At 41.7% G+C, this 26763-nt stretch overlaps 1 protein-coding gene across 1 annotated transcript in view; it reads left to right on the top strand.

The window, feature by feature from the left end:
- The window catches only part of LOC122551782 (contactin-associated protein-like 5), a 1086426-nt gene that overhangs the window by 733843 nt on the left and 325820 nt on the right, over nucleotides 1–26763 (top strand). Inside the window, exon 14 of the mRNA XM_043694246.1 lies at nucleotides 23301–23457. Coding sequence (XP_043550181.1) covers nucleotides 23301–23457 — 157 coding nt within the window. The remainder of the gene's footprint in view (nucleotides 1–23300; nucleotides 23458–26763) is intronic.

Genomic DNA, 26763 nt, shown 5'->3' with positions numbered 1-26763 from the left:
CCACACCTAACCCTGCCCCCATGCCTAACTCCGCCCCCACACCTAACCCCACCCCCACTCCCAGTTCCAGCCCCACAACTGGTCCTAGCTCCCAGCCCTGCCGTATTTTCACCATCCCTGCAGACCTCCCCCTCTCCGAGGATGAAAGGTCAGTCCTCAGCAGAGGCCTCACCTTGATCCCCCTATGGTCCCGGACCTGCTGCGCTTTTCCAGCAACACATTTTTCAGCTCTGACCTCCAGCATCTGCAGTCCTCACTTTCTCCTGCTATTAGAAATAGACCAGGATAAGCTCAAAAATTGCACAACACCAGGTTAGAGTGCAACAAGTTTATTTGAAATCACAAACTTTAGGAGCAATGCTCCTTCGTCAGTTGAGGTGAGAAAGGGCACGCCGAACAGAGTTTACAAGCAGAGAGATCAAAGGATTATACAGTTGGGATAAGGACAGGATACTGCAGATTTGGATCGGCTGCTGCAGGAATTTCTGTCCCTGTCTTTTGTATTTGTCTCTGCACTTGCTTCAAAGGAGGGCACACCATTTTTTATTTGATTATGCCAGATGTAGCTATCCTGAGCGAGCTTCTCCCAGAGTTCAAAGGTGATTTCAAAACTCCGAAGTGAAGCCTCCAGTGCATTCTTGTAGCACTTCTGTGACTGCCATTAGGGGATACCCCAGACACAAGTAGCTCAAAAAGACCGACTTGCTGACTTTGGTAAGTATGATAAGAGCCCATTGTGTTAGTGGCAAATGGCTCAGAATAGAATAAAGATGTCTTTTTCAGGATTGCAACCTGAGACCAGTAAAGTTTCACAAGGGTTAGGTTGAGAACACAACTAATCACACTATACGTGAATAATCTAGAAAAGGAACTGAGGGCACTGTTGCTCAGTTTGCAGATGGCAAAAAGATGGGTGGAGGGGCAGTTAGAGTTCAGAGAGCGGGGAGGCTGCAGAAGGATTTGGATAGGCCAAGAGATGGAGCTACAAAGTGGCAGATAGAATACAATGTGAGGTTATCCACTTTGTTTGGAAGAATAGAGATGTAATCAATTTTCCAAGCAGGGAAAGACTTTGGAAATCTGAAGCACAAAGGGAATTGAGACTCTTAATTTCAGACTATCTTAAGGTTAACATACGTGTTCACTTGGCAGTTGGAAGGTAAATGCAATGTTAAGATTCATTGCAAGATAGCTAGAATAAAAAAAGCCAAGATGTTCTGCTGAGGTTGTATAACGTTCTGGTCAGACTGCGTTTGGAATCTTGTGCACAGTTTTGTCCTAACATCTAAGGAAGGCTGTGTTGGTGTTAGAAAGGTCCAGTGGAGATTTACAAGAGTAATCTAATGAATGATGGACTTGTAATTGAGGAACAAGGAGCAATTGAGGACTCTGGATTTTTATTCGAGGAGTTTAGAAGGATGATAGAGGATCTGATTGTTACTTACAAAACACTGAAAAGCCTGGATAAAATGGCCTTGGAGATATTTCCACTAGTAGGTGAGACTTGAATCTGAGGGCATGGATGACTCTTCAGAACTGAGATGAGGAGGTTCCACAGGCTTGTTAACCTGTGGAACCCATTTCCACAGAAGGCCATAGGGGCCAATCCATTGTGTATTAAGACAAAGCTGGATAGGTCCTTGATTAGTAAGAAAATCAAGGGTTGTAGGGAGAATTCAGGAGAATGGGGTTCAGAAACATTTCAGCCATGGTTAAAGGGCAGAGCAGATATGATGGGCCAAATGGTCTAATTCTGCTCCTATATCTTAAAGATTTATGGTCTCAGAATGTTCTCTTTGGACCTATCTTTCTGAAACAATAGTGGAAGCAGAGTTCTTGATTATTTTTAAGGCAGAGGTAGGTAGGTTCTGTTAAGTGTATAAGCCATGGTCTGATGTAATTGAATTGTTATGCAACAGCAGAGCAAGTTCAAGGGGCTGAATAGCCTACACCTGCTCCTACTTCCTGTGATCAGTGTTTATAACTTTCCACCATTGACAGATTCTGCTCATCCACTGAAACCATTGAGATAGTGCTATCCTGCAGATACATAATGGGCCAGCTTCAGATCATGCAACATCTGATGTCACTGCAGTCCCTTTCTCTCATTAGAGAGAGAGATGACTGGTGGTGGTTTAACCAGAGGGTCGCGATACCTCAGGCAAGGGGAGACCGTTGAGAAGGAGGTACCTTCACAGTCATGTCAGCCAATGCAGGAATTGAACCCATGCTGTTGATAACACTCTACATTGGCAACTGACTTAACTGACTTAACTGACCCCAGGCCATCTGTGACCTGCGTCAAACCAGTGTGACTAACTCTCCATTCCTTTCCAAAGAGCCTTCTTGGGAATATGGCTGAACGTGTCAAAGTCTTTGGTCTGATCTGGTCATCTGATGGTATCAAGGCTTCATGTTCTGAGCTTGAGCATTTCTTCTGGAACTGCTAAACTGAAGACTTCATTTTTGTGACCCCTCAACCTTCCTGCTACATTAATCAAATCATTCACTAAGGAATTACCTCAGGCTCCAAAGTCAGCGATGACCATCGATCCAATGTCCCATTGCCCCGTCAAAATAATTTTAATTACAAAAGTGCCCCAGAGGCCACAAATGTCTTTTCCCTTCACCATGGCCTTAAAATATATTTGCCAAACAATTGCAGATGAGAGCCTCCTCCTGCCTTACCCCTGCCATTGGTTGAGAAGTCCATTGAGGTTAGTGATGCTGATTTGTAAAAAGAACATCCTGCAATGTCTTCCTCTACCCCCCTTCTCCAAACCCCCCAATACTTGCTAAATTGAGAACTAACTTATGTTTGGATCTGTTTGTGCTATTGCGTTAAATGTAACATTTGTTATTTCATCTGGATCAGATCTTGATCAGATAGACAAATGGGCTGAGATGTGGCAGATAGAGTTTAATCTAGATAAATGCAAGGTGCTGCATTTTGGGAAAGCAAATCTTAGCAGGATTTATGCACTTAACGGTAAGGTCGTAGAGAGTATTTCTGAACAAAGAGACCTTAGAGTGCAGGTTAATAGCTCCTTGAAAGTGGAGTCATGGGTAGATAGGATAGTGAAAAAGACATTTGGTATGCTTTTCAGAGTATTGAGTACAGGAGTTGGGCGGTCATGTTGCAGCTGTACAGGACATTGGTTAGGCCACTGTTGGAATATTGCGTGCAATTCTGGTCTCCTTCCTATCAGAAAGATGTTGTAAAACTTGAAAGGGTTCAGAAAAGATTAACAAGAATGTTGCCAGGGTTGGATGATTTGAGCTATAGAGAGAGGCTGAACAGGCTGGGGCTGTTTTCCCTGGAGCATCAGAGGCTGAGGGGTGACCTTATAGAGGTTTATCAAATTATGAGGATCGTGGATAGGGTAAATAGACAAAGTCTTTTCCCTGGGGTGGGGGAGTCCAGAATTAGAGGACATAGGTTTAGGGTGAGAGGGGAAAGATATAAAAGAGACCCTAAGGGACAGCCTTTTCATACAGAGGGTGATACAGGTATTGAATGAGGTGCCAGAGGAAGTGGTGCAGGCTGGCGTAATTGCAACATTTAAGAGGCAGTTGGATAGGTATATGAATAGGAATGGTTTGGAGGGATATGGGCCGGGTGCTGGCAGGTGGGATTAGATTGGGTTGGGATATCTGGTCGACATGGACGAGTTGGACCGAAGAGTCTGTTTCCATGCTATACATCTCTATGACTCTATGACTCTATCTCTTTGTGGTCGAAACTGCTGACCTCCTTTATATTAATATTCCAGGTTTTACCCGTACCATTGAATAACTGTGGGAACCATCTTTCTTTTAAATTCTTTCCCTTTACCTCGAACATAGATAGAATTAAACTGAATATTTGTAGGCTGAGGAACCAATTAGCTTTGTCAACATGTACAATTTCAAAATCAAGGATTCTATCGACACTTATATATAACAAGATATTTTGGTAACAAAGGTCATCTGTGGATTGCTAGTTAAAAAGCAGCTGACTGTTATTTAGATGATATGTTCAAACATAAGCTACTTGTGCCTTGAAGTGCATTTTAATATAAAGTATGGCTTGGTGAGAATCAAAGAATTTCAGAATTACAGTCCTGGCTTTAAAAGAGCAGACATCCATAAAGTTAGATTGAAATAGACAATATGCAAATATGCATTGTGTTTTAAGTATCAGACAAATCTGTTTTTGCTTGTTTATTTTGTTTACAAATGTGCATTGAGATTACGTGGACCCTTATCCATGAATCAATGACCCGTTATTGTAAAACTACAATCCTACATGTAGTTCAAGTTAAATGCATAGCTTTGTAGGTTTATTCAGAATGCACCAATATTGTTCAGAAAATCCAATCGAGGTTTTCACTTGGGTGAATGGATGAAGAATCACCTCAATTATGGACTCTGGTGGCACAACAAACTCCTCCATTTCCAGTTTGATTCCAGTAATTATTCCAGCTCAGCATTAAGAACACAAACCATAAGTAGAAGTAGACTGTTCAGCCCATTAAACCCGTTCTGCCATTCAATCACTCCCCATTTTAAGGGGTGGAAGAGGAAAACCAGGAAATTACAGATCAGTTAGCCTGACATCTATGGTGGGGAAATTATTGGAGTCTATAATCAAAGATGGGGCTACTGAAAACCTTGACATTTTTCAGTTAATCAGGGAGAACTTGTATGGATTCATGAAGCTGTTAACTATGATGTGGAGGTGCTGCTGTTGGACTGGGGTGGACAAGGTCAGGAGTTAAATGACACCAGGTTATAGTCCAGCAGAAATTTGAAATCAGAAGCTTTCAGAGCATTGCCCTCTGTCAGGTCAAGTGAGAGAGATGCACACAGGCACAGAATTTATAAGCAGAGAGGTAGCCAGCAGTCAAGGACATTCAGCTCCCGATCTTCAGGGAAATGTCCTCCTAGGCGGCCTTCAAGATACACAACAATGCAGAATTGCTGAGCAAAAATGGATAGCCAAGTTCCGTAGCCAATAAGACGGCCTCAACCATTATCTTTGGTTCATGACACGTTAAATGTGACCCCACCATACTCTTCTGTATCTGTAAAATCTTCCTTATTGCTCTGTTTTGATGCTATCACCTCAATTGATTGTTATGATCTCTCTACCTTAATTAATTTAGACAGTTTTGGATTATTTATGACTTTCGTCAGATCCTCATCATGTCACTTTTATACCTAGCATGTTATTCTAGTTATTTGGTTTGTCTCTAGCTCCAACTTACTTTAAATTTTTTGTAATTATCTGTCCGCCTCATTTAATCAGATTATAGGTCATCCCTTTGGTTGTTATTCAGCTATTGACGCTTCACTCACACCATCTGACACTTTTGATCACCTGCAGAGACCTATTATTCAGCTTGTCGATACTTCACTCACATCATTTGTATGATCTTTTCGATCTCTCTGCCCATTGATTTCTCTGCCTAAACATTCTGTGCCTGTGTGCTTCTCGCACACTTCACCTGACGAAGGAGCAACGCTCAGAGAGCTTGTGGTTTCAAATAAACCTGTTGGACTAGAACCTGATGTAGTCTGACCTCTGACCCTGTTAACAATGGTAGAAGGCCACAGAATCTAGAGCAAATTTCTGACAAGACTGGTAAACTGATTGGGTGGCATGTGTTACAACACAGGGTGAACTCTCCTGCTTAATTTAACCAGCAGCACAGAAAAGATTTATTCCATCCAGTAATCTGTGAAAAGTCAAGAGGCCAAGAACTACTTAAAGTAAAAATTAACAACTTTATTTCTTAAAGTATAACAGAGAATAATTAACTGACAACTATTTACAACTCCTTCTTCTAACTTATCTTTTACTTTACCCTTCTATAAAACTAATCTGATAAAACTACCGGTTAAGATTTACCAAAAATTCAAATTTTCAAAACCATGTCAAATCTTCTCTTTATATCTTCCTCTGTCTTCTTTTCTTCTTCTTAGGGATTTCTGTTTCCCAGGTTACTGATCAATAATGTTACCTTGAAGAGCACTATTCTCTGGGCAGTCCGCAGATGCTGGTGATTTGGCAGTTCTCCTCTCAAATGTTCAATTTCTCCTGGTCTTATGCTCCCGCCCCCAAAGCATTGGTTTGTGTCATTGGCTTTTGAGATTGTCAATATACTAAATTCAAACTTGATTGGAGTATGGTATTTTTTGGAGTATAATTTTAACTAATTGACTTAATTCAAATTTGTTTTTGTCTCCAGGTAATGAGCTGCCCTAGCTGCTGGACCACATGTTACATGATATCTTGTTCAGAACACTTGGTGCTGCCAGGTGGTTCTGCTAGCTTTTAACTCTCTTAAAGGTACAATGCACCCACATCTTCATAACACATGTGCCAGAAAATAAAGTTAATGGGTACGTACTCAAACTAGCAGGATGCGACCAGCGATGTCCCACAAGGATCTATATTAATGCCTCAATTGCTCATATCCATTATTAATGACTTGGATAATGGCATAGAAAAACATATATCTAAGTTTTATGATGACACAAAGTTAGGAGGAATTGTAGGTGGTGCAGTAGAGTCATGGGGTCAGAGAGATGTGCAGCATGGAAACAAACCCTTCAGTCTAACTTGTCCATGCTGACCAGATATCCTAACCTAATCTAGTCCCATTTGCCAGCACCCGGCCCATATCCCTCTAAACTCTTCCTATTTATGTATGCATCCAGATGCCTTTTAAATCTTGCAATTGTACCAGCATCCACCACTTTCTCTGGCAGCTCATTCCACACATGGACCACCCTCTGCGTGAAAACATTGCCCTTCAGGTCCCTTTTACATCTTACCCCTCTCACCCTAAACCTCCAGTTCTGGACTCCCCCACCACAGGGAAAGGACCTTGTCTATTTATCCTATCCATGCCCTTCATGATTTCATAAACCTCTATAAGGTCACCCCTCAGCCCCCGAAGCTCCAGGGAAAATAGTCCCAGCCTATTCAGCCTCTCCTGAATCCTCCAACCCTGGCAACATCTTTGTAAGTATTTTCTGAACCCTTTCAAGTTTCATAACATTCTTCCAATAGGAAGGAGACAAGGATTGCATGTTTTGGAGATGCCGGTGTTGGACTGGGGTGTACAAAGTCAAAAATCACACAACACCAGGTTATAGTCCAACAGGTTTAATTGGAAGCACTAGCTTTCGGAGTGGTGCTCCTTCAGGTGGTTGTCCTGATGCTATCATTGGATTGCTTGCAATATTCCAAAAGTGGCATAATCAATATCCTGTAGAGCCACAATATAACCTCCGAACTCCGATACTCAAAGCACTGACCAGTAAAGGAAAGCATACTAAACACCTTCTTCACTGTTTTATCTACGTGCGCCTCTACTTTCAAGGAACTATCAACCTCCACTCCAAGGTCTCTTTGTTCAGCAACACTCTCCAGGGCTTTACCATTAAGTGTATAAGTCCTGCTCTGATTTGCCTTTCCAAAATGCAGCACCTCGTATTTATGTAAATTAAACTCCATCTGCCACTCAGCCTATTGACCCAAATCATCAAGACCCGTTGTACTCTGAGGTAACCTTCTTTGGTGTCCCCTGCACCTCCAATTTTGGTGTCATCTGTGAACTTTCTAAAAGCAGTGGAAACCAGAGACATGCATGGGAATTTCTGGAGGCCTAGTTTTCAACCTGGAAAGCTATCAATAAGCCTGTAGTAATAGAACCCATATACAAACCAGTGCAGAGAAAATCCAAACATAACAGCACCCACTTTAACAGACCGGATCATGTAAATATCAAGCAGAGTAGAACAACAATGCTTCCTAGAAGTCGCACTGATGATGTCACCTGGCACGGCGATGAAACATCTGTGTGACAACCCATCAGCTCAGCCAACAAACCAAGTTAGGAGGAATTGTAGATGGGGTATAAATAGTCATAGAGTCAGTGAGATGTGCAGCATGGAATCAAACCCTTCGGTGCAACTTGTCTATGCTGATCAGATATCCTAACCTAATCTAGTGCCATTTGTCGTTTCCACAGGCCAAGTGACAAATCTTAGTAAACATCTTCATTACAAAAGAGCTTTTGATCGACTAAATGAATAGGCAGAACTGTGGCAGATGTACACAATTGTGATGTAATCCATTTTGCACCAAAATATGATAGATTCTGGTACTTTCTAGGTGGTATGATGTTTAAGAAAGTGGATGTGAAAAGAGATGTGAGTGTTCAGGTGCATAGGTTTTTAAAATGTCATGAACAAGAGCTTAAAATAATTGGGAAACTTCATGGAATGTTGGCATTTACATCCAGAGGACTCCTGCACAAGGATGCAGATGTTATGCTGCAGTTATACAAAACCCTGGTTAGACCTTTCTTGGAGCACTATGAAGAGATTTGGGTACCACACCTTAGGAGAGATAAGACCATAAGACATAGGAGCGGAAGTAAGGCCATTCGGCCCATCGAGTCCACTCCGCCATTCAATCATGGCTGATGGGCATTTCAACTCCACTTACCCGCATTCTCCCCGTAGCCCTTAATTCCTTGTGACATCAAGAATTTATCAATCTATATAACTGATGTGAATACTACAAAAATAACAATGTGCAGAATAAACTCATCTGTATTCATTGAACATATACACGGATACGTATCATAAATTTAAAATGCACATTGTGCCCACAATGTTGGTTTAATGAAATAAACCTTTGATATAATGTGTACTATGATGATACCTTGAACCAAACATATGTAATTTGGGCACAGTACAAGTTAAAAATGAGCCATGGGTATAACAGCACGAGTGCATGTGTAAACTACTTTTTAAAATATATTCGTTCATGTGATGTGAATGTCACTGTATAGAGCAGCATTTGTTGTCCAACCCTGAATTCCCTCGAGGAAATGTTGGTGAGCTGCCTCTTGAACTGCTGCAGTGCTTGATGAGTAGGGGCAGCCACTGTGCTGTTAGGAATGGAAATCTGGGACTTTGATCCATTGATACAGAAGGAATGCCGATATATTTCTAAATCAGGAGAGTGTATGGCTTGGAGGGAAATTTGCAGATGGTTGAGTTCCCATGCTTTCTATGATTACTTATAGTGTGGAAACAGGCCCTTCGGCCCAACAAGTCCACACCGACCCGCTGAAGCGCACTTACCCAGACCCATTCCCCTACATTTACCCCTGCACCTAACTACGGGCAATTTAACATGGCCAATTCGCCTGACCCGTATATCTTTGGACTGTGGGAGGAAACCAGAGCACCCGGATTTATTGGTCAGAGTATTGAGTACAGGAGTTGGGAGGTCATGTTGCGGCTGTACAGGACATTGGTTAGGCCACTGTTGGAATATTGCATGCAATTCTGGTCTCCTTCCTATCGGAAAAATTTTGTGAAACTTAAAAGGGTTCAGAAAAGATTTACAAAGATGTTGCCAGGGTTGGAGGATCAGAGCTACAGGGAGAGGCTGAACTGGCTGGGGCTGTTTTCCCTGGAGCGTCAGAGGCTGAGGGGTCACCTTAGAGATGTTTACAAAATTTTGAGGGGCATGGATAGGATAAATAGACAAAGTCTTTTTCCTGGGATCAAGGGAGTCCAGAACTAGAGGGCATAGGTTTAGGATGAGAGGGGAAAGATATAAAAGAGACCCAAGGGGCATCGTTTTCATGCAGAGGGTGCTATGTGTATGGAATGAGCTGCCAGAGGAAGTGGTGGAGGCTGGTACAATTGCAACATTTAAGAGGCATTTAGATGGGTATATGAAAAGGAAGAGTTTGGAGGGATATGGGACGGGTGCTGGCAGGTGGGACTAGATTGGGTTGGGATATCTGGTCGGCATGGACAGGTAGGACTGAAGGGTCTGTTTCCATGCTGTACATCTCTATGACCTATTTTCCTTCTTTATTAGTCTACATTTACCCCTGACTAGGGCACCTAGCCTACACATCCCTGAATACTATGGGTAATTCAGCATGGCCAATTCATCTAACCTGTACACCTTTGTATTGTGGGAGGAAACCTATGCAGACACAGGCAGAATGAGCAAACTCAACACAGACAGTCACCCAAGGCTGGAATAGAACCCAGGTCCCTGGCACAGTGAGGCAGCAGTGCTACCTGGGGAGAGATTGTACAAATTAGGTCTGTTCTTTCCAGAATTTAGAAGGTTAAGGACAATCTGATTGAAGTCTTTAGGGCATTAACAGGAAAAGACAAGGTAGATAAAGAGAAACTATTTCTATTGGTTGAGCATTCTGGAACTAGAGGGTATCGTCTGAGAATTAGACCCAGAACATTCAGGACAGATGTTAGAATGCTCCTCAATACACAATGGGTGACAAATGTTTGGAATTCTCCTCCACTTGGCAGTGGATTTTGGATCACTTGTTAATTTTAAAACTGAGATAGATAATTTTTTTTGTTAAGCAAAGATATTAAGGGATATGAGCCAAATACAGGTACATGGAATTGGACCGCAGATCTGTCATTAACTGGTGACACAGACAAGAAGAGTTGAATAGCCTACTCCTGTTTCTATATTAGATACCCTTCTGCATCATTCCCCATTTGAATAATGTTCAGCTCCTCTCTTCCTGTCAAGGTGTGTTGCCTTACATTTTCCTGCATTGTATTCCATGTGCCAAGATTTCTTTTTTGCCCACTTGCTTAACCTGTCTAAATCCTGCTGCTGAGGCTGTGTGTTATCCACACCACCTGTCTGCCCACTTATTTTTATGCCATCTGCAACTGAGGTGATCAATTGCCCCAAAGTCAATGATAATTAGGCAGCACTTTACCCACCAAATTCAGCCTGGAAGTGCACTGTTACAGACTTGACATGATTGCGTTGTTAGCCATTACCCGTGTGCACTTTGATTTAGTTGTCAAATGGAAGGCTGAATCCTCACTTGAAGTAGACACAATATATAAAAAAAACCTGGCTATTGACTTTTAGTCAGAATCATTACAATAAGTGGCAAGAAAATATTGAAGGACAGTGCACCGCTGAAACAAATGGATTTAGGTTATGTTTCTGATGAGGCTTTCAGAGCAAGGATGACTGAAACCACAGAGCAGATGTCTTATTAAAGAGAATGAAAAGTGTTTTGATGAAATGAAAATTGCCCCAATGAATAAAGTGTCAAATGATTTGAAGTGAGAAACCTGATTATTTTGGGCATGATTGTTTGTGCACCCTCTTCACGGTGTGTGAAGGGAATTTCCATGAGAAATACGTTTGAAACTCAGTGAAGGTTTCACCTTAGAGCGGTGCTGTTTTTTTGTGTGTGAGAGAATGCAAATGAATTGGTTTTCATTGCCAGGAGAGCAGATTGAATAACTAGTTAAAATCTGTTGCAGAATATAATTGGTTGCCAGCAAGTTCTGCTTTTAATTACAAAAGCATGAATTTTCAGTGATATTTAGAAGCTAAGTTAGTGACAGAAATGTTAATGCTGAAATACCTCAAAGATGGCCAATTTACTACCATGCCAAGAATGAACAATTATGGGAAGTGGGTGTTCTGGAGACTTGGAACATTGTCCCTTTTACTTCTGAGATCTAGGTTGTGAAACTAGACAGATGGAATGAGTCCCCTGACTTTAGCAAGTGCAAAAGGTTCCGAGTCAAATAAATTGAGGCGCTGCCAATTAAGTCTCTGTGGATGCAACACCTCCTGCTTAAATTGGCACGAAGTCAAGCCAGAATCTGGGTAAGGGAAGTGCTTGGCACTAAATCAGCAAATCTAATTCAAGGGGAATACAAGATTTGTTGCTATGTGAAGTATTTTACTCGCTCACCGGAGCATGCCTCTAAATAGGGTAGAGCAGCAATGGGATCATGGATTACACATCTTTAATTAAGACATAATTTAATCTGTTATCACCAGCCATGATTGGTATTTGGTTATGTCCGAGATTGGATTCATAGAAACTATGAGAGACCAGTTTGTCAGTAAACTTTGGCTTTTATTGAAGTAAAAACGTACAACTTCCAGGAAATCTGAAACGAAAAAGAGAAATTACTGGAGAAACTCAGCAGATCTGACAGCGTCTGTAGAGAGAAAAACAGAGGTAATATTTTAAAGAGAAAAACAGATTTAATGTCTTGAGTCCAATGAAATTTCAGATGAAGTCTTATTGGAATTGAAACATTAACATTGTTTGTCTCTCTACCTTTTAATGAGAATTTTCTTTTCACTTTTAATAGGGACCATACTTTACATTATGCATCTCAATAGAACAATCTCTCAGTAATTCTGGTACTTCTGTGATCTTACATCACTGATCACATAGACTATTAACTTATAGATTAATATTAGTATTTTATACTGTTGCAAGCCTGTCTGATAACAATACTGGGGTGGTTCAGTGGTTAGTACTGCTCCCTCAAATACCAGGGAATTTCCATGACCCGTGGTTCTGGACTCCCCCACCATCAGGAACATCCTTCCTGTATTTGCCCTTCCTAATCCTGTTAGAATTTTATAGATTTCAATGCGATCTCCCTCATTCTTCTGAACTTCAGTAAATATAGCCCTAACTGATTCAACCTGTCCTCATGCATCATTCATGCCATCCCAGGAATAAGTCTGATAAGCCTTGCACTGCACTCCCTCTATCCCAAGAACATCCTTCCTCAGATAAGGAGAACAAAACTGCACTCGATACCACTCCACGTGTACAAACCCTGAACAATTGCAGCAAAACATCCCTATTCCTGTACTCTAGTCCTCTCACTATGAAGGCCTACACACCATTGGCCTTCTTTACCAACCGCTGCATCTGCATGCTTACCTTCAGCGACTGATGTATGAGGACATATTCCTCTCTCTCAATTTACAGTTATTCTGATAATAATCTGCCTTCCTGATTTTCCTCACAAAATGGATAACCTCATATTAATCCACATTATACTACATCTGTCATACATTTGCACACTCACTCACCTTGTCCAACTCATTGAAACATCGTTGCATCCTCCTCACAGCCCGTTCTCCCACCCACTTGTTTCATCTACAAGTTTGGGGATAATACATTTAATTTCCTCATCCAGGCCATTAATATATTTTATGAGTTGGGAGGTCATGTTGCAGCTGTACAGGATATTGGTCAGGCCACTCTTGGAATATTGCGGGCAATTCTGGTCTCCTTCCTATCGGAAAGATGTTGTGAAACTTGAAGGGGTTCAGAAAAGATTTACAAGGATGTTACCAGGGTTAGAGGATCTGAGCTACAGGGAGAGGCTGAACAGGCTGGGGCTGTTTTCCCTGGAGCGTCAGAGGCTGAGGGGTGACCTTATAGAGGTTTACAAAATTATGAGGGGCATAGATAGGATAAATAGACAAAGTCTTTTTCCTGGGATCAGGGGAGTCCAGAATTAGAGGGCATAGGCTTAGGGCGAGAGGAGAAAGATATAAAAGAGACCTAAGCGGCAACTTTTTCATGCAGAGGGTGCTACGTGTATGGAATGAGCTGCTAGAGGATGTGGTGGAGGCTGGTACAATTGCAACATTTAAGAGGCATTTGGATGGGTATATGAATAGGAAGGGTTTGGAGGGATATGGGCTAGGTGCTGGCAGGTGGGACTAGATTGGGTTGGGATATTTGGTCGGCATGAACGGGTTTGACCGAAGGGTCTATTTCCATGCTGTACATCTCTATGATTCTATGATTCTATGAGTAACCAGGGTCCTAGCATTAATCCTTGTGGTAACCCATTAGTCACTGTCTCCCACTCAGAAAAGGAGCAGTTGATTCTTACTGTTTGTCTCCTGTCTGCTGTCCAGTTTTCTATTCATCACAATGCACTACTCCCAGTCCCAATTTCAATTTTTCAATTTAATTTTTTCAACTTGGTTGAAAGCCTTCTGGTTGTCCAAAAAAAAAACCCACATTTGCTGACTTCCCATCATCATCTCATATTAGTTAATCATTGAAAGTTGCTGGTATGGTTTTCATTCTGAATGGTATACCTTTACACCCAGGATTCACCTGGGATTACAGAACCTGCCATTTGCTTTGGTTGCATTGGTCAATGGAATTTGCAAACGTATTTTCAATAAGTCAGTTTTGTCAAAAATTGAACTTGTCTAATCTTCTTCAAACTGTCTTCCAGTCATGGAACTGGGAACCTTTTTATTTCCATATTGACTTTGTGATAATTTTGACACAATTATGATATCTTTGATTTTTATCACCATGAATATGGGAGTTCCAGCTGTGGATCAGTTCAGTTGTCCATCATGAACTTGATCTCTTCCAACTGGAGGAGGCCAAGATGAACATCCACTTGGCATTTCTGACTGAATATTGTTGTGAATGCTTGAGTCTTTTGCACTGATGTGCTCGGATCTTCCATCATTGAGGATGGGGATTTTATGGAGCCTCCTTTTCCAGTATTTAATTGTCCACCATCATTCACAACTGGATGCAGCAGGTCCACAGACCTTAGATCTAATCCGTTGGTTGAGGAATTGCTTAGCTCTGTCTATCACTTGCTGTTTATGCTGTTTGGCATGCAAGGCTACCTGTTTGGTACCTTCACCAAGTTGACATCTCACCTTCAGGTATGCCTGGTGCTGCTCCTGGCATGCCCTCCTGCACTTTCCACTGCACCAGTGTTGATCCCTTGGCTTGATGGTAATGGCTGGGTTGTAGATATGCCAGGCCATGAGGTTGCAGATTGTGCTGGAGAAAACTTCTGCTGCTGTTGATAGTCCATGGTACCCCGTGGATGCCCAGTTTGAGTTGCTAGATCTGATCGAAGACTGTCCCTTTTAGCATGGTGATTGATATAAATACACAACATGATGAAAGGTATTTTCAATGTGAACGTAGATCTTTGTCTCCACAAGGACTGCGTGGTGGTCACTCTTACTGACACTGTCATGGATAGATGCATCTGCAGCTGGCAGATAGGTAAGGATGAGGCCAACTAGGAGAAAGTGAGGACTGCAGATGCTGGAGACCAGAGTTGAAAAGTGTGGTGCTGGAAAAGCGCAGCAGGCCAGGCAGCATCCGAGAAGCAGGAGAATCAACGTTTCGGGCATAAATAAGCCCTTCTTCAGGAATGAGGCTGGTGTGCCAAGCGGGCTGAGATAAAAGGTTGGGGAGGGGTGGAATTTGGGGGAGAGGCACTGGGAATATGATAGGTGGAAGGAGGTGAGCGTGAGGGTGATAGGCCGGAGAGGGGGTAAGGGGAGGCCAAGGACCTGCATGTCCTTGGCGGAGTTGGAGGGGGAGTTAAAGTGTTCAGCCACGGGGCGGTAGGGTTGGTTGGTGCGGGTGTCCAAGAGATGTTCCCCGAAATGTTCCGCAAGTAGGTGGCCTGTCTCCCCAATGTATAGGAGGCCACATCGGGTGCAGCGGATGCAGTAAATGATGTGTGTGGAGGTGCAGGTGAATTTGCGACGGATATGGAAGGATCCGTTGGGTCCTTGGAGGAAGGTAAGGCGTGAGGTGTGGGTGCAAGTTTTGCACTTCTTGCGGTTGCAGGGGAAGGTGCCGGGAGTGGAGGTTGAGTTGGTGGGGGGTGTGGACCTGATGAGGGAGTCACGGAGGGAGTGGTCTCTCTGGAATGCTGATAGGGGTGGGGAGGGAAATATATCCCTGGTGGTGGGGTCTGTTTTGAGGTGGTGGAAATGACGGAGGATGATATGATGTGGATCAGTGGGGTTCTGTCCTGGTGGCAATTGGAGAGGCGGGGTTCAAGGGCGGAGGTGTGGGAAGTGGAGGAGATGCGGTGGAGAGCATCGTTGACCACGTCGGAGGGGAAATTGTGGTCTTTGAAGAAGGAGGCTATTTGGCTGTTCAGTAATGGAATTGGTCCTCCTGGGAGCAGATGCGGCGGAAGCAAAGGAATTGGGAATGTGGGATGGCATTTGAGGATGAGGCCAAATATGGTTGTCCCAGTAGTTGGTTCATTCACCACCTGCCGCAGACCCAGTCTAGCAACTCTATGCTTTAGGATCAAACCAGCTCGATCAGTCGTGCTGCTGCTGAGCCACTCTTGATGGTGTACACTGAAAATCTCCACCCAGAGTACATTTTGTGCCCTTGCTACCCTCAGATCTTCCTCATCATGGAGGCGTACTGATTCTTCAGCTGAGGGAGGGTGGTGTGTGGGAATCAGCAGGAAGTTTCTTTGTTCATGTTTAACCTGAAGTCATGAGACTTCATGGGATCTGGATTCACTGCTAAGGACTCACAGGACAACTCTCTCCTGACTATATAGTACAATGCCACCACTTCCTCTGGGTCTGTTCTGCCAGATGGTGATAGTGGGATCTGGGACATTGTATACAAGGTATGATTCTGTGAGTATGACTATGTCAAGCTGTTGCTTGACTAATCTGTGAGACAGTTGTCCTAATTTTGGTATAAATCCCCCAGATGCTAGAAAAGAGAACTTTGCAAGGTTAAAAGGGGTGTTTCTGATATTGTCTTTTCTGATGCCTAGGTAAATGCCAAGTGATCCATCCATTTCATTTCTTTAAGTAATATGTTGTTGAAAGACTTTAACCTCTAAAGCACCTGCATAATATTAAATCTGATTCCTGGAGGTTTTAGAATTTTCAATTGCTGATTCATTTTCAAATCATTCTGATATTTTTTATTTCACTCCAGTTTCTTCTACCACTGTAAACACATTTCTTGCCTGACCTTTCCCTTAGTGAGAAGAGTTGTTATGAAATTTTAACATGATAGACTCACTGAGTATTTTTTCCTGTCTGAATATGATTTGCATAATTGAGTTTCACTTTAGTTTCAGAAGGTACATCGAACATAGCATCTAATGGTTTCCCAGAGTCAACCAACAGTGTTAACACCTTGTCTCCAGCACCAGGTTTCTAGCTTTGACCTCCTGATTTTCATACCTGAGCACTCTTCAGGTATGTTTGGGCCAACTCACACTTTGGTTACTTTTTCTTGGAGATTTGGCACGAATGTCAGATGGACAGTTTCCGAACTTTGATTTATATTTTTTCTTTCATTAACTTAAGTGTTCCTCTTTCCTCGCACCCATTTGGTTCAAAAAGACTGAATCCAGGAAATTTATTCGGGTCATCCATAATGGAAAACAATAATGAGGGAATTTATTTATCCCAATCATTACAAGATTCTTGAAGAGGAGCTCTAATTGTCGTGCTCAAAACTTGTTACTGGAAGTTTTACTGTTCCTTGACGCTATAGATGATAAGTTGAAGATGTAAATTATATGCATCTCAAACTATTCATTACTTTTATCAATATTTGAGACATAGATTTGTATTTCTTTGAACACTCCATATCTTGTGACAAAAACTAACTTCCCCATTACTATTTTTAATGTAATTTTCCCAAAGACCTCAAGAAATCTTGTTGATTAATTCTTAAAAGGCTCTCAGTTTTCAGAATGGATCCTACACAAATTATTTAGACCTTGCTAAATGATTCTTTGAAAGCTGGCACTGAATAAAGATTAGATTCCCTACAGTGTGGAACTGGGCCCTTCAGTTCAACCAGTCCCCACCAACCCTCTGAAGAGTAACCCACCCAGATTTAATTCCCTCTGACTAATGCTCCTAACACTATGGGCAATTTTGCATGGCCAGTTCATCTTCAAACTATGTAAACCCACGCAGACTCAAGGAGAATGGGCAAACTCCACACACAGTCACCCAAGGCTGGAATCGAACCTGGGACCCTGGCACTGTGATAACCACTGAGCCATGATGCCACCCCAAGGGTGCAGATTTAAATAATGGTTGGAATTTCCCTATCTGCTGCTGGCAAATGTCTCATTTTGTGTTGTATTTCTGACCAATAAATATTTTAATCTGCATTTTGCTGATACTTAAGTGCCTTGCGTTGGAATATTCTGAACCAAGTTGTAAAATGGTATTATCTTACTCAGGTGGAACTGTCACCTCATGGGCAACTATCCATTTCCAATCAGCTGGTACCTCAGGTGATTTGTAATTGTCTTCATTGGTCAGAGCATTGAGTTTAGGAGTTGGGATGTCATATTATGTTGGTATAAGGCATCGGTGAGGACACTTTTAGAATACTGTGTACAATTCTGGTCGTCCTGCTATACTTAGTCAAGTAACTCCACAGAGGCTGGTATCCCTTCACCAAGTGGTGGGCGGCAGGGTGGCACAGTGGTTAGCACTGCTGCCTCACAGCGCCAGAGACCCGGGTTCAATTCCCGACTCAGGCGACTGACTGTGTGGAGTTTGCACATTCTCCCCGTGTCTGCGTGGGTTTCCTCCGGGGGCTCCGGTTTCCTCCCACAGTCCAAAGATGTGCAGGTCAGGTGAATTGGCCATGCTAAATTGCCCGTAGTGTTAGGTAAAGGGGTAAATGTAGGGGAATGGGTGGGTTACGCTTCGGCGGGTCATTGTGGACTTGTTGGGCCGAAGGGCCTGTTTCCACACTGTAAGTAATCTAATCTAAGTAAAATCTAATCTAGAAAAAGTCACCCTTTAATTCATGTGGAGAGTCCTTGACAATGATCCACCTCTCTCAGCGTGAACAGAGATTCTGACACTCCTGTCAGCCAGAGCCCACTGATTGGACCAGATCAACATCTCCAGTCAAGGAACTCATATTCTTTGAAGTTCTAATTACTTCAGGACTGATGTTATTAAGGGTGCAGCAAGGATGTTGCTGGGTTTTGACAGTTTGACTTATAAGGATAGGCAGCGATTTTATTTTACCTGGAGTGTCAGAGGCTGGGGGTGGGGGTCTGTGTGTTGATCTTATAGAGGTTTATAAAATCATGATGGGCATAGATAAGATGAATAGTCAATGTCTTTTTCCAAGAGGATGGGAGTCCAAAACTAGAGACCATAGGTTTAAGGTGAGAGGAGAAAGATTTTAAAGGACCTAATGAGCAACTTTCTCATGCAGAAGGTAATGCATTCATGCAGTGAGCTGTCAGAGGAAGCAGTGAAGACTGGTACAATTACAACATTTAAAAGACATTTGAGCAGGTACATGAATCAAAGAGGTTTAGAGGGACATGGGCCAAACTCAGGCGGGAACTAGTTCAGTTTAGAACTCCTGGTTGGCATGGACAAGTTGGGCTAAAGGGTCTTTTTCCATGCTGTATGACGCTATGATCAAATGTCTATGAATTAGAGTCATAGAGTCATACAGCATTTGTCTTTTAAATAATAAGATTCAGATATTGCATCTGATCCAGTTGCTGGTTAGGCTGCTTGGTATAACTTTCTGATATCAGAATCCATCTGTTGCATTTGTATTAAAGAAAAGGCTAAACATAATGTCTTTATTCTCCTTTCCTAATTTTTTTAACTTCAGTCCTTGTAAAAAAAGTGTCGGATAGCTGCATTTGTAAGTCATTTCCCTTTTTCATATATGCTTCCTTTTCATGTTTAATTCTATGTACCTCAGATCTAGTCACAATACAGACAAAAAAAAAGCAAGATGTTCGCATGTCGTGTTGCCATTTGTTTTACTTTTACTGGTTGTTCTGCACTCAGGCTCATCATTGGAACCAACCTGATCATTCCTGAAAATAAAATCTGGGATTTATTTCATGACGCCAACTCCAAATTCCGCACTTACTCAGTCTATGAAGGAACTGTGAAATAAATCATGTCATTTAATATTGTTTACTCTCAAATTTGGTCTAATTGTCATTAAACAGATGGCTTTGTCTGTGAGTTTGGAGTTAACAGTTAGTTTTAAAGAAAGCTATAATACCCATAATTCCAAGTGAGATGAAGCTACGCAAACCATCCAGAGATTTACCTGGAGGGTTTAGGGATTTTTAGTTTTATTCATTTTCATCTAGAGAGTTACTTGAGAAAAATAAAAAATGCATCAAGCTGAAAAGGGTTTTTTTTTAGTGCAGCGGTAATATTCTTATCTCTGGGCTAGGAGGTCTGAGTTCAGGTCCCACCTACTCCAGATTCGTCCAATACCATCTCTGAATAGGATGATTAAAAAATATCTGTAACAAGCTCAGTTATGCTGAGAAGTCTTTTTGTAGAGTGGCATATGCTAGGCAGCATTACTCAGAAAAAGAGTTTAATGTAATGAAATAATGTTAGAATAATAAATATTGGTTAGACCTCACCTGTTTTGGTAGTTCAGAGGTGGTTCACTAGATCGAACCCAGAGATGAGGAGTTTGTGGTATGAAGAGAGATTGAACAGCTTAGGCCTGTATTCTGTGGAATTTAGAAGAATGAGGGGAGATCAAATTGAGGTATTCAAGATGATAAAAGGGTATGGATAAAGTAGACATTGAGCTGATGCTTCCTCTTGTGGGTCATTCTAGGACAAGAGGTCATAGCCTGAGGATAAGGGATGGAAATTCAAAACAAAGATGAAGGGAAACAACTTCTCCCCAAGGGTTGTGGACCTGTGGAATTCACTACCCCAGAGTGTGGTGGATGCTGGGACAGTGGGTACATTTAAAGAGGAGTTAGACAGATTTTGAATTGGTAATGGGTTGAAGGGATATGGAGAGAAGGCAGGAAAACGAAGTGGGGGGGGATGAGGAGTACATCAACTATGATTGAATGATGGAGCAGACTCAATGGGTCAAATAGCCTAATTCTGCTCCTATAGCTTATGAACTTGTGAACTATAAGGCATGATTAGTCCCAAAGTAAAGTAATGGGAATACTGTCAGTGGAAAAGAAGTGAAGTTAAATTTTCTGAAGTTAAAAGAAATGAAACCGCATCAGGGATAGTATAGCACTGGAAGGAAACTAAATCAGGAGCATAATAATAATGAAGAAAAAGTTATGGTTTCAGCAGATGAGTTGAAACTTTAATCATTTTAATTTGATTTGATTTGATTTATTATTGTCACATGTATTGAGATACAGTGACAAGTAATGTTTTGCATGCTAACCAGACAAATCATACCTTGCATAAGTGCAAGATGATAATAGAAAAGAATATCGAATATCGTGTTGTAGCTGCAGAGAAGCTGCAGAGAAAGATCAACTCTAATATATGAGAGGTCTGTTCATAAGTCTGATAACAGCAGGGAAGAAGCTGTTCTTAAATCTGATAGTGCATGTTTTCACATATTTGTATCTTCTGCCCGATTGAAAAGGGTGAGAGTATAACCTGGCTGGGAGATTTGATTATGTTGCATCTTCCCTGAGGCAGAGGTAAGTATAGATGGAGTCAATGGGAGGAAGGCTGCTTTTCGTGATGGATCGGGCTGCATTCTCAACTCCTTGTACTTTCTTGTGATTTTCGGCAGAGCAGTTGCTGTACAGGATGCTTTCTATGATGCATCCATAAAAATTGGTAAGAGTCATTGTGGATAAAAAAAAACAGATAAGAGTCATTGTGGACATTCAAGCACATCAAAGTATTTCAACAAACATAAAAATCTCTCAGTCTTGGAAATGAGCATCTTGCTGGGGGGTAAAGTACTGGATGTCTTCAAAAATGTAACAGTATTTGTAAAATGCACCATGCTTGAGTTATTTCTGCTGTGTGTTTATCAATCTTTGAATCGAGTTATAAGAAAATAGAACGTTTTTTATTCCTTGTTTATCTACATAGCTGTTGTTAATAAATGTTCCTTTTAATTCATTGTTGAACAAAAGACTGTGACAATGCATGCTTGAACTTTGATAAATGATAATTTTGGTTATAGAAATAAAAGATAAATGATGATCTAACTGTTAGGAATCTGACTTGCCGGGTAGTACCATCAACTGGGCATTTCCCCACAACAACTGGAGCCATGAGATCACAATAATGAGGGACTCATCCAGGATCTTTGAATTAACAACTATGAGATGGTGCTAAAACAAAAAGCAGTTGTGTTGTGAGGATGTTTATTGCATAACGTTGGAAGATGGCTTTGAACTTTGCTAAGTTAAAAAACACACAACACCAGGTTATAGTCCAAACAGGTTTATTTGGAAGCACTAGCTTTCAGAGCGCTGCTCCTTTATCAAGTGGTTGTGTCAGTGCTCCGAAAGCTAGTGCTTCCAAATAAACCTATTGAGCTATTACCTGGTGTTGTGAGTTTTAAGTTTGTACACCCCAGCCCAATACCGGCACCTCCAAATCTTGAATTTTGCTAAGACCTTTCTGGAACTGAAAGATATACTAGCACCGTAATACATCTCTGTACAATGGGACTGGTTTTAATCTTCATGTAAACCCTCCAATCAGTATTTTATTTTAATATTCTTTAGTCCCTCTGGTAGACAAATTTGTTATCAAATAGGTGAAAGTGAGTACTGCAGATGCTGGAGATCAGAGTCAAGCCATGATTGATAAGGGGCTTGAAACATCGATTTTCCTGCTCCTCAGATGCTACTTGATCTGCTGTGCTTTTCCAGCACCACTCGAATCTTGAAATTGTGTTATCAGCCAGGGCCAGTGACTGAAATACCCCAGTGTCTCTTCGTATCTTGGGAAACTTAAGCAGATCTGGCAGCATCTGTGGAGAGAAAGCAGAGTTAATGTTTCAGGTTCAGTGACCTTTCCTCAGAATTTTCCCAACAATTCTGGTTTTCGTTTCTGATTTCCAGCGTTGTTCTTTATTTTTTTGTCTTGTGTTTAATTCATTACAACATCTCTTCCACGTATGCCCATGTTGAAAACATTCTGCTTCTCTCTCCAACAGAGTATTCACTCTAATCTTTCTTCTTGTTCATAGTAATTACTTTCACTCCTGGTGTTTGACAAGATATTTTGTCAAGAAAAAGTCTGAGTAAGTGTCAGTGGATCCAAAACATTAATTCTGCATTCTCTCCACAAGTGCTGCCAGACCTTCTGACTTTTCCAAGCAATTGTTTCTGATTTCCAGTGTCCGGAATCCTTTGGGTTTTCTTTTCTCTCAATATCTTTATTTAATTTGCCTTTTTAAGTCGAAAAATAAGAAAGTAGCTCTCCATTTGAAATGAAGTACTCAAAATCTCCAACTGTCAGACTCTGAGAAGACCATTGGGCTGCTCTCTCGTTAGAGAGAGAGAGAAAGAAAGAGAGAAAAAGAGGCACACACAAAATTGATGGTGAGCTTTACCTGATTGTAAACCTCAGCCATGGGGTAAAGTCAAGAGTGCATTGTGGGAATCGAACCTATGCTGGTAGGTGTGTTTGTAAACCAATTGTTCAGTCAGCTATGCCAACTAATGCCAAGTGGCAGGCTCAGTGTTGGAGTCAAAACTGATATGTTTTTCTCTTCCTCAATGCTGTTCTTGTTCATCTTCATGAATGTACAAATTCCTCCACGATGTTAGAAATAAGTCTATTCATGGAACAGCCTCATAGTCCTTGCAGTTTCACCTTGGTAATATTTCAAAGTTTCTTTCAGATGGCATACCATTGACCTGGTGGATTGGGAGGACCAATGAGAAGCAAACTTACTGGGGAGGTTCGTCACCAGGCATTCAGAAATGTGCCTGTGGATTGGAGGAGAGCTGCTTGGATACCAAGTATCACTGTAACTGCGATGCTGACAGAGATGAATGGTACTGTGACATTTATATCTGAAGTAATTATTCTTTTTTCATTCATTAACTGCAATTTTGCATAAGCATGATTTCCCTGAACTGTCTTCATGTACTCATGATTCTCCATCAACTTAAAATTATTCTCAACTTCAGATGTTTATGTTTGTAATGTGGGTAAACATATTAATGTCTGTCTTAAAGATCATCCTGGAAGTGTAAATAATGTATAAGTTTATAATAAATTTACAGTAGCTTGACGAGTGTGGCACAGTGCCTCAGTGGTTAGCAGTGATGCCTCACAACACCAGGGAACCAGGTTCAGTTTCACCCTCGGGCAATTGTCTGTGGGAGTTTCTACATTCTCTCCGCATCTGCCTGGGCTTCCTCTGGGTGCTCAAGTTTTCTCCCACAATCCAAAGATGTGAAGGTTAGGTGGATTGGCCATGGCAATTTCAGGGATAGGATAGTGGAGAGTTGGTCTGGGTGGATGCTCTTAAGAGGGTCAGTGCAGACTTGATGGGCTGAATGGGCTACTTCCACACTGTCAAGATTTTGTGACTCTTCTCTTAGCAGAGCAATAATTTTTATTTGCACTGAAGTGAAATGTTGCTTGATGAAATGCAACATACCTATTGTCTTGGCGTCACATTGTAAACTCATTAAGGTTAATAATTATCCTGTTTTGAGTGAATGAGGAGGTATCTTTGGAAGAATTGCACATTGACAATTTGAAACTTTATGTTGGCTAATTTTTCAGAGAACTAACTGATGTTAAGTTTGTGTGTATGTGTAAACAGAATTATTTGCGCTGAAGTGTCCTCTTATAATTGGCAGAAAGGTTTGTGCAATGAGGGAGGAAAGAATGGGTTGTGTAGGGGAAAATGTATGTCAATGTGCAACACTTTTAATGATAATAAATCAAATTTCTTTTTCCTTCTTAATCATTGACATTGCCTAAATACACAGACTAAATAGGATACTTACCATGGCAGCCTGGTAAGGTGTTTGATGCTTATAACCAAATTCTCAGTCATGATGTTGAAATCACCCTGTTCAGCCTCCTGTCTACATCTGCAGTAACAAACTTGGAATTGTGCTTTCTCCTAAACTAATGGAGACAGGACCTCCTTCCTTGCCTTGACACGAATGTAAGAGGTCTGTAACAGTCATCTGATAATCAGGTGTATTGGCTAGGTATTTTTGCTACTAAAATATATTTTTCCAATTTCATTCCCAGAAGTGACTTTATGAAGAACAAGTAATGTTTGAAAGTTTAGTAGCAGATTTTCAGCTGCTTTCCTGCAGCTTTCCATGTTAGCTCTGCTGACTACCTTCTTCAACCAGACTCTATGAGGACCACTGTAGGTTTCTACCACCAGCTTGAATCAAGACTAAAACTTTCTGTTATAGAGTCACAGAGTCATAGAGATGTACAACATGGAAACAGACCCTTCGGTCCAACCCGTCCATGCCGACCAGATATCCCAACACAATCTAGTCCCACCTGCCAGCACCTGGCCCATATCCCTTTAAACGCTTCCTATTCATATACCCATCCAGATGCCTTTTAAATGTTGCAATTGTACCAGCCTCCACCACTTCCTCTGGCAGCTCATTCCATACACGTACCACCCTCTGCATGAAAAAAGTGCCCCTTAGGTCTCTTTTATATCTTTCCCCTCTCACCCTAAACCTATGCCCTCGGGTTCTGGACTCCCACCTCAGGGAAAAGACTTTGTCTATTTATCCTATCCATGCTCCTCATAACTTTATAAACCCCTATAAGGTCACCTCTCAGCCTCCGACACTCCAGGGAAAACAGCCCCAGCGTATTCAACATCTCCCTATAGCTCAAAACCTTCACCACTAACAACATCTTTGTAAATCTTTTCTGAACCCTCTCAAGTTTCACAACATCTTTCCGATAGGAAGGAGACCAAAATTGCACGCAATATTCCAACAGTGGCCTAACCAATGTCCTGTACAGCTGCAACATGACCTACTCCTGTACTCAATACTCTGACCAATAAAGGAAAGCATACCAAATGCCTTCTTCACTATCCTACCTACCTGCGACTCCACTTTCAAGGAGCTAAGAACCTGCACTCCAAGGTCTCTTTGTTCAGCAACACTCCCTCCGACCTTACCATTAAGCGCTACTAAGATTTGCTTTCCCAAAATGCAGCACCTCACATTTATCAAAATTAAACTCCATCTGCCACTTCTCAGCCCATTGGCCCATCTGGTCCAGATCCTGTTGTAATCTGAGGTAACCCTCTTCGCCTCCAATTTTGGTGTCATCTGCAAACTTACTAACTGTACCTCTTATACTCGGTCCAAATCATTTATGAAAATAACAAAAAGTAGAGGACCCAGCACCAATTCTTGTGGCACTCCACTGGTCACAGGCCTCCAATCTGAAAAAGAACCCTCCATTACCACCCTCTGTCTTCTACCTTTGAGCCAGTTCTGTATCTAAATGGCTAGTTCTCCCTGTATTCCATGAGATCTAACCTTGCTAACCAGTCTCCCATGTGGAACCTTGTTGAATGCCTTACTAAAGTCCATACAGATCACATCTACCACTCTGTCCTCATCAATCCTCTTTGTTACTTCTTCAAAAAACTCAATCAAGTTTGTGAGACATGTTTTCCCACGCACAAAGCCATGTTGACTATTCCTAATCAGTCCTTGCCTTTCCAAATACATGTACATCTTGTGCCTCAGGATTCCCTCCAACAACTTACCCACCACCGAAGTCAGGCTCACTGGTCTATACTTCCCTGGCTTGTCCTTACCACCTTTTTTAACAGTAGAACCACATTAGCCAACCTCCAGTCTTCCGACACCTCACCTGTGACTATCGATGATGCAAATATCTCAGTAAGAGGCCCCGCAATCACTTCCCTAGATTCCCACAGAGTTCTGGGGTACTCCAGATCAGGTCCTGGGGATTTAGCCACTTTTATGTGTGTCAAAACATCCAGCACTTCCTCCTCTCTAATATGTTCATTTTTCAAGATATCACTATTTATTTCCCTACATACTATATCTTCCATGTCCTTTTCCATAGTAAATACTGATGCAAAATATTCTTTTAGTATTTCCTCCATCTCCTGCAGCTCCGCACAAAGGCTGCCTTGCTGATCTTTGAGGGGCCCTAATCTCTTCCTTGTTACTCTTTTCTCCTTAATGAATTTGTAAAAACCCATTTGATTCTCCTTAACTCTATTTGCCAAAGCTATCTCATGTCCCCTTTTTGCCCTCCTGATTTCTCTCTTAAATATACTCCTACTGCCTTTATACCCTTCTAAGGATTCATTT

Source organism: Chiloscyllium plagiosum, chromosome 7 (genome assembly GCF_004010195.1).
Source record: "Chiloscyllium plagiosum isolate BGI_BamShark_2017 chromosome 7, ASM401019v2, whole genome shotgun sequence".
In the NCBI taxonomy this organism is placed as follows: domain Eukaryota; kingdom Metazoa; phylum Chordata; class Chondrichthyes; order Orectolobiformes; family Hemiscylliidae; genus Chiloscyllium; species Chiloscyllium plagiosum.
This window is presented reverse-complemented; position numbering and strand designations above follow the sequence as displayed.